Source organism: Falco cherrug, chromosome 5 (genome assembly GCF_023634085.1).
Source record: "Falco cherrug isolate bFalChe1 chromosome 5, bFalChe1.pri, whole genome shotgun sequence".
In the NCBI taxonomy this organism is placed as follows: Eukaryota; Metazoa; Chordata; class Aves; order Falconiformes; family Falconidae; genus Falco; species Falco cherrug.
In genome coordinates, this window is record NC_073701.1 from 70,892,944 (window position 1) to 70,918,243 (window position 25,300).

General features: G+C 48.4%; 3 protein-coding genes across 6 annotated transcripts in view; 1 reads left to right on the forward strand and 2 right to left on the reverse strand.

The window, feature by feature from the left end:
- MEST (mesoderm specific transcript) overlaps positions 1-7,201 on the reverse strand; it is a 17,467-nt gene extending 10,266 nt beyond the window's left edge. For all 3 annotated transcript variants that reach the window (XM_055711572.1, XM_055711574.1, XM_055711573.1), the window contains exons 1-11: positions 7,120-7,201; positions 6,203-6,357; positions 5,494-5,573; positions 4,955-5,032; positions 4,387-4,523; positions 3,983-4,041; positions 3,681-3,721; positions 3,244-3,314; positions 2,579-2,680; positions 767-843; positions 120-183 (exon numbers count right to left, since the gene is read on the reverse strand). In XM_055711572.1, coding sequence (XP_055567547.1) covers positions 120-183; positions 767-843; positions 2,579-2,680; positions 3,244-3,314; positions 3,681-3,721; positions 3,983-4,041; positions 4,387-4,523; positions 4,955-5,032; positions 5,494-5,573; positions 6,203-6,356 — 863 coding nt within the window. In that variant the 5' untranslated portion in view covers position 6,357; positions 7,120-7,201. The remainder of the gene's footprint in view (positions 1-119; positions 184-766; positions 844-2,578; positions 2,681-3,243; positions 3,315-3,680; positions 3,722-3,982; positions 4,042-4,386; positions 4,524-4,954; positions 5,033-5,493; positions 5,574-6,202; positions 6,358-7,119) is intronic.
- A 183-nt stretch (positions 7,202-7,384) lies between these two features.
- Positions 7,385-18,569, forward strand: CEP41 (centrosomal protein 41). Of its 2 annotated transcripts, XM_055712505.1 has the most exons (11): positions 7,385-7,498; positions 7,963-8,026; positions 9,120-9,167; positions 13,250-13,311; positions 14,415-14,484; positions 14,959-15,100; positions 16,071-16,222; positions 16,544-16,611; positions 17,387-17,501; positions 17,698-17,913; positions 18,372-18,569. In XM_055712505.1, exons 1-11 carry the CDS (start codon positions 7,466-7,468, stop codon positions 18,518-18,520), a joined length of 1,119 nt encoding a protein of 372 aa, XP_055568480.1. In that variant the 5' UTR covers positions 7,385-7,465; the 3' UTR covers positions 18,521-18,569. The 2 variants fall into 2 exon arrangements, with proteins under 2 accessions (XP_055568480.1, XP_055568481.1); XM_055712506.1 differs by lacking the exons at positions 7,385-7,498; positions 7,963-8,026; positions 9,120-9,167 and adding an exon at positions 10,530-10,727.
- Positions 18,570-22,121: 3,552 nt separating this feature from the next.
- On the reverse strand, positions 22,122-25,192 carry LOC102059678 (carboxypeptidase A1-like). Its single transcript, XM_005435451.3, has 11 exons — positions 25,040-25,192; positions 24,743-24,824; positions 24,365-24,499; positions 24,177-24,278; positions 23,957-24,058; positions 23,772-23,873; positions 23,520-23,630; positions 23,317-23,407; positions 22,746-22,945; positions 22,529-22,613; positions 22,122-22,383 (listed from the first exon to the last, which is right to left on the reverse strand). Exons 1-11 carry the CDS (start codon positions 25,102-25,104, stop codon positions 22,196-22,198), a joined length of 1,263 nt encoding a protein of 420 aa, XP_005435508.1. The 5' UTR covers positions 25,105-25,192; the 3' UTR covers positions 22,122-22,195.
- Between the last annotated feature and the right edge of the window lie 108 nt (positions 25,193-25,300).

The window sequence follows — 25,300 nt, forward strand, 5'->3', positions numbered from 1 at the left end:
AGGTGGAATTTAAAACTAGCCTCCATGAAAAGGGAATTGAAGGAAAAGCCTGAGACAAAATCTCCCTTGAAATGAAACCCCAGGTGTATATTCCCCCTTTGTGGTGGGTGTTGTCTTACTTGTAAAGCTGAAGAAACTCTGGGTGTGGGTTCACAGGGTCCAGGGGCCCATAGATTAGATGCACTGCAAGACAGAAGCACAGACAGAGCTTTTATACCCAAGGACATCCCTAAATTAAGGCAAGGAGACCTGTTGCAGGCATCCCCTGCCCTTGCATGGAGCTTGTGAAGCTTTCAGAGGAGCACTAAGCACACCAGCTGCTACAAGGCCTCGTTTCTCTGCCCTGGGGTCAAGTTAAGCCTCCAAACCTTCTCCAGCAAACACCAAGCCTTTTCTTGAGTGGTTGTAACTTCTCTTGAGCTTGAAATGCACCTTGGCTTCCCTGGGACGGTCACTGGAGGAACCGGAGGCTGTGAACCAGCCTCTAAAGGAAAGTTGTATCTGCTCAGTGGAATAAACTTTCTCTTGCCTTAGCAAGCTCATAGCTCTCTGCTGTAACAGCCTTAAACTGGAGCAGGGAGGCTTGTTTGTGATGCTACCCCCTGCACAAACTGAATTTGAGCCACATCATCCTCATCAGAATAAGGAGAGGCTCCAGCAGTTAGTGGAAGGAGCCAGCACCATGCTCTGGTGCTTGCAGGCTGGGGCTGGGGAGTGTGATCCCCAACATCCCAATGAGTAAATAAAGAAAACTGATCCTACTCACGTGGGACAGAGGTGGACATCAAAGCCCCAACCCAGCGGTCTCTGTGCTTCTTTCTCTGGTTTATGTACTGCAAAATACTGAAGAGAAACCTGTTGTTACGCAGTGGACGGTGCCTTGAGGTGCTGCACAGGCTGGAAATTGCTCTCGGGGCACTGTACGCTTGTGTAAGGAGACCGAGGTGGACTCTGCATCTCCCACGGACCTCCTCCTTGGGGCAGCAGCAACACATCAGTCTGTTGACTATCCCTGAGCTTAGAGACTTGCCTAAAGTGGGTTTTAATATTTAGACAGCAAATAGAAGTGCAAATGAGGTTGGGACACTGACTCCAGGTCTTGCCTCTGCCCTAAGTGCAGAGTGCAGTTTTAGAGTCCTGCTGGAGGATAACCCGAGTTCATTTAGGAAGGGATAAACAGCCTGCAGTCTGAGGAGATGGGAGTATCAGGTCTGAATCCTTCCCAGCTGAGATGGAAGCAAATGTGGGTCCTCTGCTCCCACTCAAATGCCGCTGGGTTGTAAAACTGGGTGAACGATTGTAACCTCTGTGCCAGACTGCACACTGAGTCACAGCGGGCTGCAGGCAGCCAGCAAACAAGTGCTGAAAGGCTGGCTACCTCCAAACCCCCTTAAGAAACTTCATGCTGCTTTGCTGGGGCAGCAGGGGAAAAAATGGATTTGCAATTGGATCTTGCAAAATGCTGGGGCAAAAATCAGTCTGCTGAAAGCCAATGCAGAGGCAGTGCAGTCTGAGCACTCCTGTGCATGGCTCACAGGCATCGCAGCAGCTCTGAAACCATTTCAGTACCCCACAGAAGAGTCAGTGCTGGACTACTGAGCATGGAGGAATGCAGGAGAAAAATTGCACTGTTTAGGTCTTGCAGTGAAAATCTGAACTGCTAACAGCTCCTCAGCCTGTCTTGTCACCCCAACCGGCAACTCAGGGTGACTCTGCTTCAGCACAGCTCTCAGGAGCTGAGGGTCACAATTTAAACATCTGGTTCAAGTCTGGTTATAAAAAGCCTTTCAAGGACGGGAAGCTACACTAAATAAACATACCAGTACTCTGACACATGACATTTAAGGGGCTGGAGATATTCTGGTACTGAGCTTCCCATCATGGCTGCACTGCTGACAAATGTGACAGTGCAAAAATTTGCCACAGCGGGGGGTGCCAAGTGAGCAATGCATCAGCCAGTGTATCCATTGTTGGGCTTGGGCAAGTATCCCTCGTTATAAGAAGCAATTAGCGAGCATCCTTTGGAGAGGCTGAGCTATTTGGTCCTTACTGTGATTTGGCTGGAAATTGTCCCCAGTGGGAGGAGAGAGGAGTTTGTATGCTGGGGGAGAAAGACACATGCAGGCCCTACTGAATGGGGACACTGAATTCACAACCACCAGCCTAGGGTCCTTCCAAAAGTCCCAAACTGAGAAAACCAGATCTAGCTCCAATTGTTAACAAAATCCCGTAAATTCAAGCCCCTAACTTCCAAAGAAGAAAAAACACCCGTTGTACATCTCGAGTGTTGTCCTTTTCCCACCATGGGCAGGCTGAGATCCTCCTGACTCCAGACTTCATTTACCTGCCTTGCATCATCCCAGCAAGAATCCCTGCTCCTACATCACATCCCAGCTCTGTTCTGAGGTGCAGTGATGATCCCAGACGCCCAACAGAAGCAGCTGAAGGCTCTGGGGAGCCAGTGTCCAGGGGCCCAGCCAAGCTCTGCTAACCTCTGAGCCACTGCACGGCTCTGTCTGCAACCGAGGAACGCCGCGGCTGGAAAACTAAGCTCACACAGCAATTAACAGTGATGTACCTGTCAACAACGAGATTGCCATCGTTGGTCCGCACCACTGTCCACATGTCCCAGTACTCTGCTTGTGAAGGCTGCGTGTAGGGCCCAAATACCGCCCCAAGTCTGGAAAAAAAAAAAGAATTCAGAGCAGCACAGCAGCTGCCATCTTAGTGTACAACTTAAAAATTAGCTGAGGGCAAAAAACAGTGAAGCAATTCCAGCTTCCATTGCAAAAGACATGGGTGCAAGCGCAGCACTACAAGTTGTCCCCCAAACATGCCCAGCATGGGACTTACCAGCCAGCCTACAGGGGTTTTTGGGGAAAAAAAGAGGATTTGCAACATTCTATACAAATATATATACATACCTAACCGTATGTAGAGCGTGGTTAGGGTTTTCATTGCCTCTAACATGTTCAAGTCCAATACTCATGGGAGAGAAGGATTTCAGCATACAGTAAAAAGCCATGTGGTTTATTATTAGGCTGAAGTGCTTTGCCAGCCCACAGAGGGAATGGCCCAGAACATCAAGGTCATTCAAATCCAGGGGCAGATCTCTCCTAGGACAGTGCCGGGGGATCTGCTCACCTGCCAAACACCCGCTACGCTAATCCCTACATTGGCCCCCTGTGCTTGGCTCACATACCCCATATGGGCTGTGCCCAGCAGCGTAGAGACACAACTCACCCTCTGGAGAAGAGGAAGAAGTTCATCAGCCGCGTGATGACAGGGGACAGCAAACCCCCATCCTTGAGGATCTTGGGAAGAAGGGAAAAAGGGGACAGCACTACTCAGTATCATAGAGATGGATAAATCCTACCTCCTCAGAGGGCTCTTCCCCTGGCTCCCCATATTACAGCAGTTTCCCAGCTCAGCCCTGACCCTCAAGATGCACATGAGCTGCCGGTGGTGAGACATCAGCGCTTCAAGGGGGGATTATAGGACATTCAGATGCCACAAGCCACATCCTGGCAGCCCGTTTCTCCCCACTGCCTCTAACAATGTCTGCAAGCAACTCAGCTGCCACTACCGAAGCAGGAAAAGCAGCAGGCTTCTGAGCCAGATAAAACCCCAAACTCACAGAGTCAGACTTCTGCTTGAGGGGAAAGGGGGCAGCAGCTCACCTTCTGGATGAACCGGGGGTAGTGTGTTTCAGGAAAAATCCCTGGAAGGATGAAAAAGAACAGAGTTGTAATGCTATAAGTGTTTTGCTCTTCATCTCCCAGTCTCTCTTCATGATGCTATGAAAGGTGGCACAGGCAGCCCTGAGGAGTGACACTCCCAGTTAATTACAGCACCTTAATTGCAATTCACTTGGGGTTTGGATGGTACTTTCCCTCAGGTGATGGAGATGGGAAGGCCATCCCATCCCATGGTTCCCCATCCCTCCCAGCCCACCCATCCCACCATGCTAGGCAAAACTTACCTCCATTGGATAAACAGAGGCTGTTGATCAAGATGCTTCCAGTTTTATTGTGCTCATACCTGGGGACAGAAGAGAAGGTGAAACACAAGTAGACCTCTCCAGGCTCCAAAAAGTGACCGACCAGCAGGTCAAATTAACAGTGTCACACCATCTCTGCTCCCCTGCTGTCCCAGCCTTGATAAGAAGGTGCTCAGAAGGGACGTTAAACATCCTAGAAGCTGGGATTTGACAGATCGAAGCCTCAGATCTGCCCACTGTAGATGTGCCCTGAGACCACTTGGCCTTCATTACAGCCGTAGGTATAGGGAAAAGGGGGTTCTGCACTACGTCCTTCCACTTATCTGCTGGAAATCGTCTTGACAGGGACAACAAAGAGCAGCCAGAGCATCAGTGGTTGCAGTGACCTGTGCAGCAGCTCCTGTGCGACTGTATCCCCGTAATCATGGGAGAGGAGATTAATTCTCTGGTGGCGGAGGCCAAGGTGATGCACCAGCCCCTCCACGATACTGGCTTGCTCGAAGATGGAGTAGCGGTGGGGCCTCTGCGAAGCAAAGCGATAGAGGAACTGCAGTGAGAGCCTGACCCACCATGAGCCCACAAACTCCAGAATAAACACCCAAATGGAGGAATACAGGGTGGAGACCAGCATTTTGTGTCCCCAGACAGAGCAGCTGGAATGTCCTGGGCCAGCAGCTATGCCCACAAGCCCATGGAAGCACTGCCCATTGCCCCAGAGGGGTCAAGGTGCACTTTGGAGTCACATCAAACCCAAGTCAAGGCAAGATGGTGACAGAGCTGACCTCCACCACAAACCTTGCCCATCCCTTCCACTATTACAATGCTTATTCCTTTTTCAGATGTATATAGGAATTGAAATTGGACTGTAAATGCTAATTTTCCAGGAGTGTTGGCGTGGCAGAATGACCTCTGGGCCAAAAGCAACTGCATAAATCCTCCTCCCAGGCTACTTACAGGCTTGTCACTGAAACCAAATCCTACAAAATCCAAAGCAATCACCCGGTGAAACCGCTGGGTCAGCCCTTCCCAGACCTGGAAAGAGGAGAAATGCATTAACAAAACAGGTGACAGGAGCACAAAGAGGAAAAGTCTGTGGCGATGCACAGCTGTGGATGGCCACACTTCCCTCCGCCCCCCAAGACAGCACCTTCCAGCTCCAAGAAAACTGCAGATTGAAATGTCCCAGTAACAGCAAGACAATCGCCCCCCCACCTCCACCCCGAAAAAGCCAAGAAATAGCTGTGGATCCTTTCCTCCCACTTCGGGCTGGAGTGTGGGAAAGGGTGACACGAAGAATGCTTGGCTCCCATGCAGGGTGTTGGGAGAGGAACAGGGCTGATACCCCAGAGCACAGTGCTACCTCCAGCAGGAACTCCTCTGGAGCGTGGCCCACCCCAGGCCAAACCACTGCCCACATCTGCTCGTTCCTGGGAGGGAGAAAACACGGAGTTTGCTGTCGGCATCCAAGCCCACCGCGCACTGGCTCCCCTCACCTTGTACCAGTCATAGCTGGAGGTTGGGAAGCCGTGCAGGAGGAGGACGATGTCAGAGCTGCCAATGGCGCCAGTTGAGTCTGGGGAGGGAATGGGGCACCTCAGGGTCAGCTTCTTCCCCTACAGTCTCCTCTCCTATGAGGCAGGCGTTGCCGTTCACCCCACTGGGAGCCCAACCAGTGTTACCCCTCCCCCTGCTCCCCCAAAACCAAGCGTGGGTTTGACTCGCACTGCAGCCTCCCAGTGCCAGCACAGCCTCAGACACCCAACCAGACAAGCCACCGCGGCCACTGGCACCAGTGACCTGATGTAAACCAGGGCTTTACTTAGCACAAGTTAATTGCAGCTGCCTCTCAGTTGCTACGATGGGTAACAACTGCTCCAGCAAAAAGGTTTTTCAGTACCTTTTCCTTGCTGCAACCCATCAGAAGCTCTTGAGATCATTCCCTGCCAACACCAAGGTCTTGCCACTGTTGCATGAGAACCAGCCATCATGGCTTCACCCAATTAAAATGTTTTGCTAACAGCCACACTGTGCCTGGATCCATGCAGTGGCTCCCCTTAAAGCCGTTATATTTTGGGAGGGATTTGCCATCACCTCGCCTGGCCTCAGGGACATCCCCAGGGCCACCAAGGGAAGCAGAGCCACCAGCCCTGCTCCCCACTGGGTCAGACGAGGTGTCCCCAGTACTCGGCACAGCCCCATCACCTCTGTAGAAGATGTTCTGGTCCTTGTAGGTGAAGTAGCCTCCAGACGACCTCCAGGAGAGGAGAGCCGGGGAGAGCTTGGGAGGCGGGATGTGCAGATAGACGGCAAGGAGGGGCACGCTCAGCAGCCCCACCTGCACCCACCACTCCTTCATCCTGCAGAAGAGAGTGAGGCACCTGTCTGCTGGGATTTGTCCCATAACTCCCACATCCCCCTGACCCCTGCCACATCCTCATGGCCCCCATGTTCCCATTACCCACCTCCAAGACCCCAAAATTCCCATAACCTGCATATCCCAGGGGTGGCAGGACTACGACAAGTGGTCTCTGCAGCAAAGGTTAGGGGTCTGAAGGGGGGACATGGGCCCCATTTGGGGTCTGGGGGATGCATGTGGCCCCCATAAAAGGGGTATGAGGAGGAGACTGGCCCCATAGGGGGTCTGAGGGAGGACATGGACCCCACTGGGGGTCTGGGGAGGGCGGTGGGTCCCATAGAGGATCTGAGGGGGAGATGTGGGCCCCACAGAGTGTCTGAGGGGGCACATGGGCCCCACTGGGGGTCCGAGGGGGACATGGCCCCCATGGGAGGCTGAGGGGTATGCGGCCCCAATCTGGGGCTGGAGGTCAAAGGGAAGTCGAAGGTCGGGCAGGGACACCAAAGCCCCGCCTCCGGCCCGCACCCCAATAAACCCCGCCCCCATCGCGCCAATGCCACGCCCCCTCCCAAGCCACGCCTCCCTCGAGCCCAGCCTCCCCCCAGCAGGCCCCGCCCCTCGGGGCAGCACTTGCTCCCCGCAGGCCACGACCCCCCGCCGCGCGTCCCCTCCCCTGAGGGGGGCAGGCCCCGCCCCCAGAGGCGGTGGGCGGAGCCTCCACACCTGGCGGGGCCGCGGGGCGGCGGGACCGCGCGCGCCTCACCTGGCTCAGGTGCCTCGGCCGCGCGCCGGCATGGCGCTCCGAAGGCGGGGCCAGCGCCCCGCCCCGCGCATGCGCCGCCCGCCCTGCCCCGCCCCCTCGCTTCCCGCGCGTCACGGCTCTCGCAGCCGCGGCGTCCCCCGTTGCCCGGCGACGACTGAGCCCTGTCAGCCGCTCAAGCTCTTACGCGGCGTCTGATTGGCCGCGGGCGCGATGAGCGACCAATCGGGGCGGGGGTAGTTGCGGGGTGGGACGCCAGAACCGTGAGGGTGGGTGAGCGGGCAGGCAGGCAGGCGGGAGGGAGAGAGAGAGAGAAGGAAGCGGTGCGGTGGGTGCCGGCTGCAAGAAGATGTCGAGCAGGAGGAGTGTCGGGGACCCGGAGGTGCGATGAGGGACCCTTCCTCTCGCCGTCACCCTGCCGCCGGGTCCGGGGCCCCTCCTCTCCTGAGAGGAGCAGCAGCCCTGGGTGGCTTATGGGGCGCGGGATCCCCAGCGGCAGGGGCGGCCCTGGGGGCTGTGGGGACCGATTCGGTGGGGTGCCCGGGGCGGGGCCTGGTGCAGCCTCCAGAGGCGTAGTTCGGGACGGGGGAAGGTTTCCTGGGGCCCTCAGAGCCGGGCGTGCTCCGGGCTTTGAGGTGGAGGTTTGTCAAGGGATTTAATATCCAGTTGAAGACTTAGATCTCTTTCCCTCCACCTGTGAGCAGAGGATGTCTGAGAGGGTGCCTGTGGTCTCACTCCTTTTTTTTCTCTCTTAGGGCTCTTCAAATTGACTTTTCTGGTAATGTTTAAAAAAAACCAATACATAGCTGTGTATTGACTTCCCATATCTTTTCCTTTTTAAACCAGTATTTAACCAGGCGCATCCCTCAGAATCCCCGATACCAACATATAAAAACCCGCCTTGATACTGGTAAGTGAAATTGTGGTAGGGTAAAAACACTGAATGTGGATGTCGGAGTGTATGAAAATATGCTGAATGTCTTAACTGCCTCTGTCCTGAGCTGTTTTACCCCAGGTAACTGTGCAGCTATGTCAGAACTCGCATTGCGGTTATGATGTGTCTCACCTTACGATGTCAGGCTCTGTTGTGATACTTCCCACAGAAATTACTGGAGTTTATGTATATGGGCTTTTCTTGTATAAACTCATATCTTGGCAAGCCTGTAAGTCAAGATAATTATTTGGGGGGGGGGGGTATCTTTGGGGACTTTTTTGTTGTTAAAGTGAATTTTATCCAGTAATGCTTGCCTATAGTATCAACACAAAAACACTGGGGAAGGGACAGCATGGCCACAGCTGTGCTTGAAGCAGAATGTCAGAGGCAGCATTTGAATATCAAAGCCCTGATTTTAGTTCCCTTAGATACAGCATTGTAACATACTGAGTTTTAGGTAGTAACTTTCTGAAGGCAGTGTTGATGATGACTTTGTTCTCCAAAGCATCATCAAAACAACTTGCGCTTCTGAGTAGAGAGGGCTTGGTGTGGAGCCTTGTAAACAGGAGGGGTGCTACAAGGCTGCTTTTTCTGGAATATCACCGTTCTGACTAGCAGAGTGTGGATGTTTCTGTACCCCTTACTGAAAATCCTGTAAGATAAACTCTGGATGCTTTCAGGGAACGGGAACAGCACTGTGGGTATGTGTAGAGGATTTGAGCTCCTGCTGGTCATGAACATTTGCAATGACTTCCTCTACTCAGGATGGAACCTTTAGGCTATGGACCACTGCCTGTTCCCAGAGGCAGCTGGGGTCCAGCAAGTCCTTTGACTGACTGTTCTTCAGCTCAGCCTTCCTTGCAAGAGAAAAGCACTAAGAGGAAAATCGCAGTATTTTTGATTTATGGCTGCCTTGTATTGTCATGTCAAAAGAGAGTCTACAGCAAACATTTGTTATCATAGTCTGATCTTTTCCTACAGAAAAAATAAAATTTAATTCTTAATAGTGCTGGAGAAAACCACTAATAAAAAAAATTGTAGCAAACTAATATTTTTGTTGTTCTTACAGGAAACAGTTTGACAAAATACACTGAGAAGTTGGAAGAGATCAAAAGAAGTGAGTATCTGGACAGGAGCAGAATGTGCTTGCAGTGGGTCAGGTCAGCTCATCAAGGAGCAGGGGTTAAATCCCAGGCCCTCTGTTTGCTTGGAAGGCTCCATTCCGATTCCCACAGCCGTTTACAGGAATGAACTGTAGAAACACGCAGCAGTAGGATACAAAGATGTTTTAACCTTCATTCTTTGGCCACTTTCCACTTTCTCCTGCACCTTGTTTCTCTGTCTCCCAGTGCTTTACAGACTTAAGAAACTAGGCAGGCGTGTCTAGGAGTCTTTCCAGATCCTTCTTTGTGCTGTTTTTGCTGTTGAATGGAAACCAGACAGAAAGTTCTCAGGACTAAGAAAACTAGGCTAGACTCATCTGGGAAGACTCAAACTGCACTTCTGAGACTTTGTTTCACTTTTAGGTAACAACTTGAGAGCTTTGTATATACCTTTGTAAAATTTTACTGTACTTAGATTTCTATCAGAATACTCCAAGATAGGAAAAAGACAAGCTCATTCATGTGTAACTCATTGATTTCAGCAGAACTAAATACTGATGTTTTGAAGACTTTGGCTTGTTCAGGCTAATGAAAGCCTAACTGACTTTTATTTCAGCCTGCTTTCCCACTGAAGATAGGCTTTTTAAAAAATTCTTACTAATAAAGCTGACTTTGTTTTCAGCTCCTGTCCAGATTGTTTTTGCACGGAGTGCCAAGAAAGCTATTAAACCCAAAAGCTGCATTTACTGATGTGAAAGAAAAAACATCCCCATTAATGAGGATTAATTAGGATTTTGAATGTTTAGGTTTAGTTCTTAGGCCCACTTACTGTGTTCCTCTAAGGTGGCAGTGTTCATATTATAAGGGAGATTGCTGATCTGTCACGTGAATATATTTGTGCTCAGCTTTGTGCAAAACGGGCCTTTGTTGCTGGTTTGTTTGTTGGGGTTTTTTTGAACACCACAGGTCTTTGGGGAAAATCAAAAGAGAAATGGCCTTTGCTTTCCAAAATCCTGTGTTGACCGACTAAGATTTCAGTGCTTAACACTGGATTGCCATCGCTTTTTATCTGTGCTGAAAATCTTGTTGAATGGGCCTAGTTGGTTTTCAATCTCTGCTGTGAATCTGATTTCATTTCATGTAGGAGTTCTTTTGTTTAATCATGGTTCTGGAGTCTAGTAGGAACTTTCTCATTATATTTAGCCTGAATAGACACCTTGTGTTCCCAGGCAATTTGGAAACTTCTCTCCCTTGATTTCTCATGGATAGATGACACCATTTGGACACAACTTTAAATACCCAGTACAAGCAACTCTCTGTCTTTTGTGTAATTTGAGAGAGTGGGACTTAATACTGCAAGCCTGCTTAAGAGAGTTGGAGCCATGATGATTTGTCCTTTGGAGAACTGACTTGAGGAGAGACACCAAGTCTCTTCCTTTTCTCTGGTGTTGCTTCACTCATTTCCGAAGCCCTGAGGAGCACATCCTTGAATATACAATAAATACAGCTTCAGACCAGTTTGCTGAAGCAAAAAATGTCAGAAAATTCAAATGGACCTTCCAGGGCAGCACCAGGTATGTCATGTTGCTTTTGTAGTCAGAAGCAGCAGTTCTTTCTGATAACTGCTGGGAGGCTCATGCAAGCATTCAGCTTGGTTTGCTCCAGGTCAGGCTTTGTACTAACAATGTTTTTGGTTTGGTTTTTTTTCTTGATAGAAATAATTTTGGGTGCTAAAGGCAAGATCTGGGTCATAAAGGCTTGTTCTGAAATAAAGAATCCTTGCTTGAGGTGGGTGGAAACCATCTAGCAGCTGCGTTGTATGAGCACTGTGACAACAGTTCTGCTTTGTCAGTGCTGATAGAGATACAACACTTCATAAGCTTTTCTGGTTTTATTTGTCCTTCTAAATTAAGTTTATTTCTTGCCCTTCATGTGACTGAAGGGCTCTTTTTATCCATGGCTGGGGAGTTGCAATCCTTTGGACATGGGCTACATGTGGGTTTTGTGTCAGGCAGGTGAAATAGGCTGTTAAAGGGAGGCTTTACCAACCTGAACTTGAGGCTCGAAACCAGATGGTTTTGCAAGAAACTTGAGGGTAATTTTGAAGTTAATTGGCATTTTGAAATTTAGTTTATGCACAGATCTTGTACTAAAGACCCATGGTTTGAAATGCATAATGCACATTGCAGTGCACAGGTACAGGGATGTTTTGGATGGGCTCCTTTTTTCTAAGACGAGTTGTTGAGTAGCAAGCAGGTATTTGCTTTGCAGCCTAATAAAATTGTATAGGGTAGAATGTTAAATTTGGGTATTCTTGCTCTGAATGCTGAAAATTAATTGGCCTACCTCTTCAGGAAGCATATTTAAGCGGGAAGGGGTAGGAATAAAAAACATCAGAGACTGAAACTCACAATTTCTCTTTTTCTCTCTCTCCTGCTACTGTAATGCACCCTTGGGCTGCGTACGGGCAGAATCTTGTCTGAACAGAATGTCTGCCAGGAAGCTCGTGATCACTGCTTGTATTGGGAAGAGATCTCAGCCTGGAGCGTTCGCGTGGCTCCTTCTCTAAACACATGTCAGTTTGAGAGTTTCCATAAGCTAACTTTGTGGTAATTTTTTGTGTGGTGGTTACAGGAATATGGGTTGGAGCCCTTCCCCCCCTTCTTCCCCATGTTCCCTTAATTAAGCTAATGGAGCACTGAATGGATTTAGAGTGTTTAACTGGCTGGATTTGCTAAAAGGTCCTGTACTCCATTGTTAGCCCTCTTAGTTGAACAGCTAGAGAGAGACCAGTTTGGAATATCTTCCAGTAGTTGCTAAAATTGTTAGAAAAATGCAAAGGATTTTTCTTTATTTAAAAATAAAAATCTGGGGTTTCAGAGGTGGAGCCTAGTAAGAGAGGAGGAGGGAAATAAAGGAGGAGCAATTTTATTTTTTGAAAGAGCTTAGATTGATTAGAGTGTGGCTTTGAGAGCTGCATGCAGAATTTGGTTACAGCTGCAATGCCTGACATGGAATTTTGTTCATCTTCTTTGCCTTTTCTTGCTGGTGCGGGATTGATTTTATTTTAATTTTTTTTCCCCTTCCCCTTCTCTGCTATCTTCTTTCTAGCTGTAAATTTCCCAAAGGACAAGGCTTCCATTACTTTCCGTGGGAGCCTATTTCATATCAAGATGTTCCTACTGATACGCGTCCTAGCTTCTCTCTCCTCCTACATACAGCCTTTTGTTTCACACTAGAAGGCTTCTCTCTTCCTTGTGTTTACGCATCTTTAGTATCTGTACGCGATCAGACTTCCATCCTTGTCATCACTTACTTAGTGCTGTTAATCTCTGCTCTGGTTGTTTGCCAGTTGTTCCAACAGACCGCTCAGTTTTCTTGCTACCGAAGTTTTGTCTTCAGGCTCAAGATTCGCTTAGTCCGGTTTCTCTGCAGCAATTACGTGTGCTTCAAGCTGGTGTCCACACTGATCTGCTGTTCGGTTTTCTGCCCTAAACAACTTCTGTCAGTTATCCATTCCTTTAGATAATCCATATTGGCAAACTGTAGGAATCGGAATTAAATTGTCAGATAAAGGAAGATAACGTGGAACGTTTTAATCAGTAAGATTAAATGCACATGTTTAGCTTAGTATTTGAAAAGACAGTCTGAGATACAGTGCCCCTATGCTCTGATTCTGTCGTAACTTATAAAAAAACTCAGGTAAATGAAATGTTTTGGTTTAAGAGGCTTTGTGACTATAGTGGGCTTCAAAGAACAGCAGGCAAGGTGATAAATTCATGAAACTGCTTCCTTCCCTCAGCAGGAACAGAAAACACAAAGTAATATGCATTTGAGTCTAAAAGCAACTACATCTGCCTTCTCCATTTTAATCATATCTGGACAGGATCTCTCTTTATAACTGGTATTACTTTTCACAGAGTCTTCAGGTTTATTGCTCTGATCCTTCAGCACAAGCTTAGTGCCCAGAAATCCTGCCTTGTTGGAGAAGAGAGTCTTATGAGAATAGCCGGGACAAAGCCCCATTACCTGGTATTTGCAAAAGCTGGGAATTAACTGAAAACTTACATTGTCCTTTTCTGTTTTGTTTTTGAAGATTACAGATACAGAAAGGATGAGCTGTTTAAAAGACTGAAAGTGACTACTTTTGCCCAGTTGGTATGTATAGTTCCCTCTGTGGCCTCTGAAAGTTATCAGCTTTTAGGAACAGCATTTTGCTTTCTCTAAAACTTGCTATGCAGTTACTTACATAGCCTTAGTGTGTAATTCTTCTGTGTTGGCTTCTTTCTGCCCTCACGGATTTCTCTTAATAAAAACAAACCATTCAAGCCAATTGTTTTCGGAGTAGTCAGTTTTTCTGGTTGCAAACTGAAGTGTGTAGGGAACAAATTTCAAAGAGAGGGTCACTATGGTTTTTGTCTGTTAACTTACGAGGCTCTTCAAGGCTCTTACAAAAAGGAAGGGCCAGGTAAAGTGGCATTCAAATCTCATTGAGCTTTGTGTCAAGTAGTCACAGCCTGAAGCCCTCTCTCATAGCAGGTTTAACTGCAGAAGATGGGAAGGTTGTGACTTTAAGGCTTTCTACATATTTTTTTTATTAAAAGTAATTAATCAAAATATTAAAAATTGGAAAGTTTGATCAATAAATAAAGATCTCTGTGGTGCTTACATACTGGTTTAAGAAAACTTCTAATAACTAGAAAAAGACAAGCTTGTCTTCTAAGGAGAGAAGGAAAGGGAAGGTTAAACTTGCAGTTACTGAGGGAGTGGGTTTCTGCAGACTCCTGTCTTCATTTCCTCCAGACTGTTAAGACCAGTCCTGTGACAGTCATGGTCTGATGAACCAGTTTAGTATGTGAGTATCTCAGGTCTGCTCTCACAGACCAATTAACCCTATGTGATTTTTGCCAGTGTAGTGTGTGCTCTGAAATGTTTCAGTGACTGAACTTCATAAAAGTCAGAAAACATTCTGGTATTTGATGTTGCCAGCTTGGCACATCTGGCTTTTCTTTATTCCACGGCTGAGTGTTCTCTTGGTTTGGTTTGGGTTTTTATGCTACAATTTCCATTTAACGAAAGGACACACTTGCAGTACAGGCATCATATACGCATCTATATGTGACCTTGAATTCCAATAGAAGTTGCATTGAGTTAAGTGTTTTGGCTTGAGGATTGTTTTTCCTTAAGCTGATTCCCCCCATCTTTCAATGACGTTGGTGTGTGTGTATCAAGGTATCGTTGCTCGCTTTTGTTTCCCGTAGGTCATCCAGGTTGCCTCTCTATCTGATGAAACCTTAGAAGTGACAAATGAGGAGATCCACAAGCTGGAAGGTAACAATATTTATTGTAAGCACAAAGAGCAAGAGCTGTAGATCACTGTCATGTGGTGAGCTGTGTCCTGACAGACATAGCTGACTATTCAGCAAGTCTTTTAATTGGGATGAAAACATAACTTAACCTGTGGCCTGCAACCATTCCACTTTGGGAACAGAAACATTCCTAAAACAAGAAGACTTGCAAATAAGAAAGGTCTTGTGCTGCCAAGTTTATTGTGGTAACTCAGTAGGTATCATGCATCCAGAATGAAGTTTTTACTGAATTATTAAAATGAGATTTTGAGCCCTTAAAAGTCATATGGCTCCTCATTATTTTTAATATGAGGCCCTCAGTAAGTCAGCCTTGTAAGAGGATGAGGATAAGGCTATCTTTGAGGCACGTGTTCTTCTAAGAATAGAAACGGGGCTTAAAATGTGCGTGTTTATTTCCTGCAGCATTTTAACTCTTTGTACCCTGTTCTCTCCCCAGATGGTAATTCTCCTGCACCAGATGCAGATGCTGAAGTTACAGCAGGGACAAATGGGAAAGGAAGCCCTGATGGGACACCTAGTCCAGTCCTGTTCATCAACAACACAGGAGCTGGGGAATCCTATCGGTCCACGTTGCAGAGGTGCCTAATAATAATACAGTCTTCTTCCTGTATTAGCAGATATTTTTATCGAGCTAGTTATTTTAAATTGCTGCAAAGTGATTTTATACTGTATTTCTCATTAAAGCCTGATTTTGCAGGTCCAAGATGTAAGTGAGAGCGAGGGTTGCCAGATTTTCCTGTCTGAATGAGTTTGGTTTGAGGCTGTAAACCAACACTGTTGCCACCTGATCATTGTCTAAATGGCTGCCAAGGAAATATGTTTATGGGCTTTGATCCAGGTCTCTGGGTTCAAGAATGCATGTTATAAACTGCTCTGGTACTCAGTAATGTACCTTCCCGATGATCTTAGCAGATTGTCCTGTGATCGAGAATAAGGGTCCAATTTCCAAACCCACTCAAGGTCAGAGATACCAGGAAGACACTGTAAGAGGAAACTTTTGTTTTGGTCTTTCCTTGCTGTACCTGTGCAAATGCTAACAGAAGAGTTGAGACACTAGCCTGACCACTGTATCAAAGCCATCAGTTTAGTGACTGCCAAGAGTATCTGGAGGTTTCTGTTCATGTCCTGTGTCCAATCTAGTGATGAAATGGGAAATCTCTGCATAGCATTTCTTGTAGATGATTGACACTTATTTAGTGTGTCTGACTTGCTGAGATCTCAACGTTGGCAGCTACTTAGAATTATTCTCCCTCACCTCAAAGTCATTTACAACATAAAATATCTGGAATTGACTGATCCAGAAGAGTATGGTTCATATAGCAAGGTTGTACTCTGTTTATTTTTTTATATTGATAAAAATAAAATCAGTTCTTATGATGTACTGGAAAGCCTGAAAGATAATATCTCCATTTTTATGTGGTGTCTGGCTGTACTGGAACATAAATGGGCTGTTGGAATGGTTGATGGAAAAGTGCTCTGATCTGGTGAAGAGGTATGGGAGTGTTGAGAGTGAGAGCTTGCACCATAACCTCCTCTTTCCTCTTGCAGTGTGATAAGTGGTGTTGGTGAAATGGATATAGAAAAGGACACTCCAAAGAAAGTGGACACTCAGGATAAAGACATGCCTTATCCTGACTGCCCCTTTCTGCTTTTGGACGTGCGAGACCGAGATGCATACAACCAATGTCACATCATTGGAGGTGAGGAGACTAGAATCCCACAGCAGTCTAGTGTCAGCTGGGATCTTGTATTCAGTTCTGCGTCATATTCTGGCTGGCTTCATTTTTTCCCCCAAGGTGGGACATTGTTGGGAGCAGAACACTCTTGGCACTCACGCAGTACATGCATCATTCCTGAAAGGGATGAGGGGACTGAGCTGATGTTAATCCCTTATTTAGTGGGGGTTTGAGTCTGTTGAACTGTAACAAGTCTGTGTCAGTTGTATTCCAGGTTGTGATGGTTGGTGTTTCGGCCACTGTATGACTTTTTTTCTCTCTTTTCCTCCCCCCCCTGCCCTGCAGCTTATTCCTACCCTATTGCAACGCTCTCTAGAACCATGAATCCATATACAAATAGTATTCTGGAATATGTATCCTTTATATATGAAGTGCTAGCATAAAAAAACACAAGTAGGGGGATGTTAGTGAAGGCTTCCAAAACCAATTGGAGCTATAGCAGTTGCTGTGACTGGGACCAACAAAATCTAGGGATTTCTAGGAGGGTGGAAGGGTGGATCCTTTACACTAGTGGTGATTACCTGATGCAGCTCTGCTGCCACCATCAGATGCTGGATTCTAGTTCCTCAAGGTTGTAACACCTCCTGACTCCAGTGGGAGCTGCCTGAATTTGGCATTTGGGATTTTGGCTGGAAGGCAAAGCCATACTTGGACACTTGTCCCTTGCTGTTGCTGGAGTGCCCAGCTTCTTGAGGGATACATTCATCAAATCCTTTGGCTTCATCTCAGCACCTTGATAAGGATTGACTTTTCTCTGGAGGACAGAAAGAGGATTATTAGCTAGGATTAGGCTGATAAATTCCCAGGCTGTTAGCTTGTAAGGGCTGCAGGGGAGAGGAGCTTGTAAGTAAAGGTGCTTCTTGCCTGTTACTGTTCAAAACAGGGGTGGACTGCACTCCAGTGGGGATTAGACTGTGTCCTTCCAGTTCCGGCAAGCCTCAGCTACTGAGAAATCAGTTTTAAATCACAGGTGCAGGGAAAGCATTCCTGCCCGATACTTGCAAATCAAGTAGGGAATTTCTCAGTCTCCAGTCCATTTATTTGTCTTTTTTTTTTTTTTTTCTTTCTAAAAGGTATTAATGGTCACCTTAAGTTTACAAATTAATCCTTAGCTCTTCTACCTATCAGAAAAATGCACGTGGAAAAATTATTATTTTGTATGACAATGATGAGAGGTTAGCCAGCCAGGCTGCAACAACCATGTGTGAGAGGGGCTTTGAGAACTTATTCATGTTATCTGGAGGTAAGTGGGGATGGGCAGGACTCCCTGAAATCTCAGGTGTGTGGGGGTCGAGAGCAGAGAGCAAGGGTTGCATGAGCTGGAGATTGGGAAGAGCTGGATGTTCAGCCATTGTCAAGTGCTTTACTTGGGATCAGTGATTTTACCAGTCACATCTTAGCTGGTGGTCACTGGTAACATCTGATCTGTATTTCTGCAGGCCTGAAGGTCCTTGCACAGAAGATCCCAGAAGGACTGATCACTGGCTCGCTTCCTGTGTCCTGCCAGGTGGCAGCTCCCACTGCATCTGCCCGAAAAAAGACCTCTCCCAAAGTGCCACCTGCACTTGCTGAGAATAAATGGAGATTTTCTGCAGATGATCTACAAAAGATAAAGTACTACCTAGAAGAGGAGCACGTTCCTTCAGACACTGCCAGTAAGACCCCAGGACAAATGCTGCAGCTGCTTTCTGTAGCTCTTGAGCCAGCTCTGCAACAGTTCTCTGCTTTGCTATATTCTTTCCATGAGACTGATAGGAGAAGGAGACATTTTTTCTAAACTGAATGAGAAGGTCCACCAAAACCTGTGCTATGCCAGTCCCAGAGGACTTAAATCTTGCATAGCTACATGATGGCAAAATCCTGGGCCTGCTGACTGTGGCATATAGGCCACTACATTTAAATGTCTTTAGGTTTTACTGGTGATGAGTAGGTGCTTCAATTTTTTAGGCCTGCATGGCCAGATAGAAACCGCCCAGAACCTGGCACTGAATTATTCATGGGTCTGTATGTTTACAGTGAGCGCTGGAGAGCCACAGAGGGGCAACAGATCTTTTGTGTATCCTTGTGCTCAGTCACGCACACAGCTTCTGATATTTGGGTTTTTTTTCCACAGGCCGTCTTAACCATGGTTCTTCAGGCCGTGATTCCAAGGTGACAACCATGAGGAGCAGTCCCAGTGTCCCCAGCACTGCTGGCAATGTGGGATCCCTCACTGCCCGCTCACTTAGCAGGAGCAGCCTTCAGAACAGGCCATGGAAATAAGTGACGATATCTTCTTCCACTGAATAAATGGATGTCTAGGTTCTGGGAACCTTGAGCAGTGCAGCCCATTTGTCATTTTAGGAATTGGCAGAGAAAAGCAGCAGTGGTATATATGTGGCAGCTTGGGTAAGGCTGGGGGAGCTGGAATGGTTGACGTTTCATAGAAGCGGGAATGGTATTGCTTTGGCAAGGCTGAGCATTAGGTGCAGTGTCAGGACACAGTTGATATAACTGATTTTTATAGGGGAGGGAGGAAACTGGTAGTAAAGCCTGTGACCAGTAGAAATGGTTCTGCAAAGCTTGTAGTGCAGATTAATTTATCTGTGTCTGTAATGTACTCCTGTGCTGTGCCTGGAACTGCAGACTGCAAACAGGAGAATGCATGTGGGTGTAAATGGGCCAGAAATCATCTGTGAGCAAAAACTTTGGTGTTTTGTAGCAGAGACACAGACCCTCAGCAACTCGCCAAAATGTTGGAGAGAGGATTCTGTAATGGTTGTTTTTTTGTTTTTTAAATTATGTTAATGAACAGAAGTATTTGTTAGAAAGATGTTTTTGGAAATAATGCCCAGCGTGGCACTGTAACCTGACAGTCATGTTTACTCATGGGCAGTTTGTGAAATGGTTCTGTATATTTAAAGGTGGGCTGGAGAGGCATTAACTGCATTTTTCCTCTTTTCTCCTGTATTGGCTGGAAGGTTTGGCTTCTAACTGTGCTTCTGCTTAATTCCTTGCCATGGTTACAGAGAGCTACCACGTGGTGGTTTTGGTTCTAAATGAAATGAGAGAATAAGACTGATGGACGTGCTGAGCAGGACCCTAAGACAGGTCAGCTATGCTTCTCTTTGTTATGCAGGCAGAGTGTCTCCTTAGTTTGGCTGTGCACTAGTGGTTTGCTCCTTTTTGTACTTGCCAGAGCAGGTTACTGGTCACTGGAGCTGCAGAAAATGATGATGTATGTGGAGTACTCAGCCTTGTCAGCAGAACAGTGACTGACTTCCCTAACCATCTTTCAGGCTGTGAGTCTAGGTTAGGAGGCAGAACATCATTTAGCTTCATAAAATGATTTTGTGATACTTGGAGGCAAACTCTATTCTTCAGTGAAGCAGCAAAGAGCTTTGCAGTTCCAGCGCCTGATAGAGGCTGGAAGTTTATTCCCAGTTACACCTTTGCCAGTGTTTTTGGAGTAGCTACACTAAGGTTAGGGTGGTTGAAGGGAAATTTTCTTCTGCCGTCACCTGCAGGGTCCCTAAAATCTACCAGGGACCATGGATCTGGTAACCAAACAGGGCATGGACATTTCATAGAAAATGAGTATCACAGCTTTCACAGATTGGTGCTTCTGCCACACCAGTATTGGTTGGGTGACCTAGAAATCATCTGAATCTACTCAGTGATAAAGCAAAGTTGCCTGCTGGAGACATCGTAGGTGGTTATGGGGAGATCCTGCTCTCTAGCCTTTACCTATGGTGTTGCTCAGCTTTGTCTAGCTTTGGCTTCTTGGTCTTGTGGGTTTTGCGCATGGCTTTGTGGGGTTTGGTGGGGGTTTTCTCCCTTTTTGAAGTATACAAGCAAACTTCAACAGACCCCAAATTTCACCAGTGGTGCAGATCATCGGGGTAATTCTGGTGAAAGGGCAAGGTGGGAGAAATTGCATATAATTTCTAGTCTGGCAGTTGAAGAATAGACATCACTGAGCATGTTTATCATGTTTATTGAGTACCCATGAGTCTTAAATCGGACAAGTGCTGATACAGGGACTGGCAGCCATTCTGATGGAGAGCCATAACTTCAGTATTCTTCAGGGAAGAGTGAGGTGACCAGCGCAAACCTTGGATGCCCTGTCAGAATCCCCCAGAGGGAGAATAAGGGGAGAAATTAAAGGATGTAGGGCAGAGACAGCATTTAAAATGTACTGAAGTACTTCAGAGCTGAATGCCCCTGTGTGTTCAAATACACATCTGTATTATTTTTCTATATGTAACAAAACCTGATTGCAGGGAGGTATCTTAAAAGCTTCCAGCTTCCCAAAGAAGTTCTTGGATGCTTTAAGTTGTACAAACCAGCTCTAATTTGTACAAACTGCCCTTCCAACCCATCCACTATGGACCACATGTGTCCTGGGTTTCCATAGGGAGAGTGTCTATGTGTAAGTATGTACTGTAAGAGTTGGGTTGGTCAGGTATGAAGATAAAAAATAAAAATAATTATGGGTCTGGTTGTGTCTTATTTCAGCTCATCTATAGGAAGCTGGATGCATCTTGTTAACTGCTCTGCTTTCTTACCTCCCTACTCAGTCACACTTTTGGAAGACTTCTTGTTGTTGTTCTAGTTGCAGGCATATTTATTTTGAACAAAGTAGCTTGTCCTCCTAGGTCAGACCAGTTGGCTTGCCATGGAATGGCATCATCGCTTCCTGAGGGAAAAGCATTTATTAAATGGTCTGAGCACAAAGCAGAAGCTGCAGGGACCTGGTTCTTGTCCACACTCCTCTTCACTCACAGCCTTTGGAAGGTGACTCGCCTGTTGGGGCTTTAGTTACTGAGTGGCGATGCTTTTAGGTGACCTAATAAAACAAAATAAAAGCTAAGTAAAACTTTAAAAGGAGATAAGCTGAATGTGCAGGGGAGAGAGGGGAGCCATTTAGTATGTGCTTGAAAGACACACAGGGTTCCACTGGGGTGCAAGCAGGAGATCTCAGAGTTCCATAAGCACTTGAAAGTGTATAAAATGCATCCATGTGGGAAAAACGGAGGTGAGTAGTGGTCATTGTGTTGGCTTAAAGTCCTGATTTTGCTATCCAGCTGTAGGAGACAGATCCAAAATCCCTGGCTGCTCTGGGCTGACATGAAAACTTCCTTCTGAAAGGGGCAGGCAAAAGTAGTCCTAGCTGTTTGAGATCCTCCAAGTCCAGGGCATCAGAGGAAGAACTGAATGTACTCTCTCATCCTCTTGATGGATTTGTGTGGTTTTTGTACTCTTGACTTGGTGTTGTTCAGAGGATGGGGTCAGAGTCTGTGGGGTCTGGGAGTTTTAATTATTTAATTTAATAAAAAGCAAGTGCCACCATATGGTTGAGTTCTTCTTTTCTGTTGGAGCTTTGCAAGCTAACGGAGAGCATGGGGCAGTGCCTGCAGAAGCTGGGAGGTCCCCTCCCCTAGGGATTGCAGAGGGTGAGGAGGGACCTTCCTACCAGTGCTGCAAGGTGATGTTCAACCACAGGAACGCACAGAATAAATGGTGCTAACCCCATTGCCTCGCGTCTCGGAGCTGCCCTGGCCCCTGAGAAGGCCGGGGAAGGTGGGCACCCCTCCTGCCAGCACAGCTGCGGTGTCTGAGGTCTCTGCTTGCCTGCTGGGTGTCAAACTAAACCTCTTCCCCTTCCATCATCTGCCAGAGCACAGGGAAAACAAGCACCTTCCTTTCTTTTGTGTCCCACTATTTTCATGTCCTTTTAACCCCCTTTTCGGGCTGCTGGGCCAGCGTGTGCTGTTTGTGTTGGCCGCTGCCGCATGCACCCGCAGGAGTGCTGAGTCAGTCTCTGAAAAGGCTTTTCAATGTTACTTGGAAAAGGGGAGAACAATGAAAGGCATTTCTCATCCTTCTTTAAATTTATTTATTGCATTCTTCCACCCTCTCCAGCTAATTCAACTGCCACTTGGCCTCTGATCCCGGTTAGTAGAGATGGTCCCGCGTGTACAGCATGATGGTCTTCAGCGCCAGCCACGTCTCCTGCGCAGTTGGGACAATCTGCTTGGCGGGGAGCAGGAATCCGTAGCGCCCCGTGTCCCGCAGCTCAAAGGTGAAGGAGTACTTGATGCCCTGATTGTATGTCCAGTCGACAGTTGATCCACTCGCTTGGTCTGAGTGGGGAAACAACAGGTGGGATGCAAAACATTAGTCGCTCTGCATCATACAGGTATTTCATGGGATGTTTTGTCTAAGACAAGGTGAGAGTGATGATGTTGGTTTAAATCGGGGGAACCACCGTGGCCCCCTATTACTTACAGATGGTGGTGAAGATGCTGCCATACTTGTAGTTAGTGCCATACAGAGAAGACAGAGCTGTGACTGCCTTCTCAGAGATCTGGTGCTGGGAATACACAGAAAGGAGAAAAATGAGCGGAAGAAGGGAAAAGCCTGCAGGAGAGATTTTTCACCTGTGCCACAGGCAAAAAGGATATCAAAGCTCAATAGGCTTGGCCTGGGGCAGCAGCAGCCCTACCAGTTCCTTCTGGTCAGGCACTGGGGTTCTGGTGTAGCCATAGGGGTAGAGCAGGAGCTGGGAGTAGCTGTGGATGGAAATGAAAGCCTTGATGTTCCCATGGTTCTTCACAAAGTCCACGATGGCCTTCACCTCGGGCTCCGAGTTGGCGTAGGGTCCGTGGTACGTCTCTGAGCAAGGGTTTCTGCTGGCCCCAGGCCCTGTGGAGAAGAGGACAGTGAAAACACAGTGTGGGTGTTTGGGGGCAGTTGGGTGGCTCAGGGAGTCACAAGGGCAAAGAGCCTTTTCCATTTCCAAGGCCAAGAGCTTTTCCCACCCCTCAGCTGCTTGGTGGCCAGTGAGGAACACTCTTGGAGCTCCTCCTAGATATTTGTATGATGACTTTTATTTATTGTCCCCACTGTGCTGGTCACTAAGGGACATCAAAGCCCTGGTGGAGCCCAAACCCTTGCCTCTGCCACAGAGAGCCAATCCCATCCCTCCCCCAGGGGACATGAGTGAATCTTTCTGAGCCAGAAATGGCCTTGGAGCCTCCGTGTGGAGGGTGGGAACCTGCCGCAGGTTCTCTGACCTCCAAAACCTGCGTCCCAGTTGCGGTTGGGGTCCACACCGATGCAAACGGAGCCTGATTGCTTGGACCTGGTCTTGCGCCACATGCGATTCTGGAAGAGCAGAGCCATCTCAGCTGGTGCCCAGGGTTGGAGCTCCGACCCTGCCCCCCAGCCCCATCCAGCATGGCTGTAGGAGGTGCAGAGAGGAAAGCTGGGGTGGTACCTGGGTTTGGGTGAAGGCAAAGCCATCTGGGTTGGTGACAATCTCCAGGAAGATGTCCATCTGGTCCAGGATGGAGGCCAGACCTTCATCATTCTCATGATCCACGACAATCTAGAAAGGATGATGGTTCGGGGCTCCCTGGTGCTGCTGGAGCACTTTCTTCTCTGTGGGTTCAGCCACCTGGCATCCACAGTGGCTGCAGGACCTTGTGGCCCTTTGGGGACATAAGACATGTCTGAGAGGTGCCCGTACCTTCTTGGCAAACCAGACTCCGCTGGCCTGTGTCACCCATTCACGAGAGTGGATGCCAGTGTCGATCCAGACGGCCGGGCGGTTCGTACCCCCTTTGCTGAACTGGAAGAGCAGAATGGGGGGGGTTGGCTTTGTCCCTGGCCTCACTCCCCCCTCCAGTCACCCCACATACCCCAAATCCTCACCTTGAGCACATAGAGTGGGCGGTTCTCTGTCGACCGTCCAATCTCGACCTTGCTGACCAGGTTGGGGTTTTCGGCCACCAGCAGGTCCATGAAGGTGTAGATCTGGGGAAGAGGGATGGGGGGGTCATTCCCAGCTCACCCCTTGAAGCAAAGGACTTTGCAAGAGCAATTACAGGATGTGATTTTCCCCCAAAATGCCCCAAATCTTGTGCTTTCTCACCTCGTCCAGGGTATGGTAGGTGGCATAGTCAAAGGTATTGGTGGAGAGTGGCAGCTGGCGGCGGCTACGAAGCAACTCTGTCTGCTCGTTGTCCACCAGCGCCTGGGGGACACAAGGCAGGATGAGACATAGTCCCCCGCTGCACCGAGACCCTGTGTCTCACCCACCTCCCCTCTACCACTGCTGACCTGCACGTCCTCGATCATGATGGAGTAGGAGACGCCGTTGGCTTCCAGGTGGGCTTTGAAGGACTGCAGGCTGGGGAAGGGCACACGGACATCAACCGGGTACCCAGGGCCACGGGGTTCCAGCCAGAAATCCAGCTGGAGCAGGAGAAAGTGAGGTGAGGGGGTCGGATCTGGCCTCAGGCTGCCCCTGCTGCACCATCCTGTCTTGCTTTTCACAAAGTGGTCCCCATCATCCCACATCCAGCCCCTCCTCCAGCGCCATCATCCCTCATCTAGCCCCCCCAGCCCTGCTCTACAGTGTGGCTTAGGGGGTGCAAACCAAGGGACACAGGCTGGAGGGGTCTCCCCAAAAGCCACCCCCACCATTGCATCCGGTACCTGCAGCTCCTCAAGGTCCTGCAGCTCCTGTACCACCTGCAGCTCCTCATCGCTGGTGGGGGTGATGCGCAGCACCTGGTGCCTGTGGGGTCAGGGGGTGTTGCAGGAGGTGGGGCCAAGCTCTGGGTCCCTGGCGTCCAGGCTAATCCCCACCTCATCCATCCCCCCACCCTGGGGATTTTCACTGAGGCTCTTCCCAGGGGTGTCTGTGCCCCCTCAGGACTGAACCAGCTCCTTCTTCCCCAGCTGGTGCTACTGCCCCCATCCCAGCCACACCCCACTGGACGGACTGCCTACCCAACAAAAGTCTCGGTGCTGGTGGCCGCTGCCACCAGGGCAGCCAACAGCACAAGGACCTTCATCGTCAGCTGAAAGAGCCCGTCCTGTGTCCTGATGGGACCTTGGGGCCTCTTAAATCCTATCGGGATGGTGGCCCCCAGCCCAGCCCCTCCAGCTGTCCCCTTTCCCAGGGCCGTGGGAAGGCTCTGGCTGGCACCAGCCAAGGTCAGACACTGCAGCCCTGCCGTACCCCCATCCACTGCACTCCGGGTCCCGGAC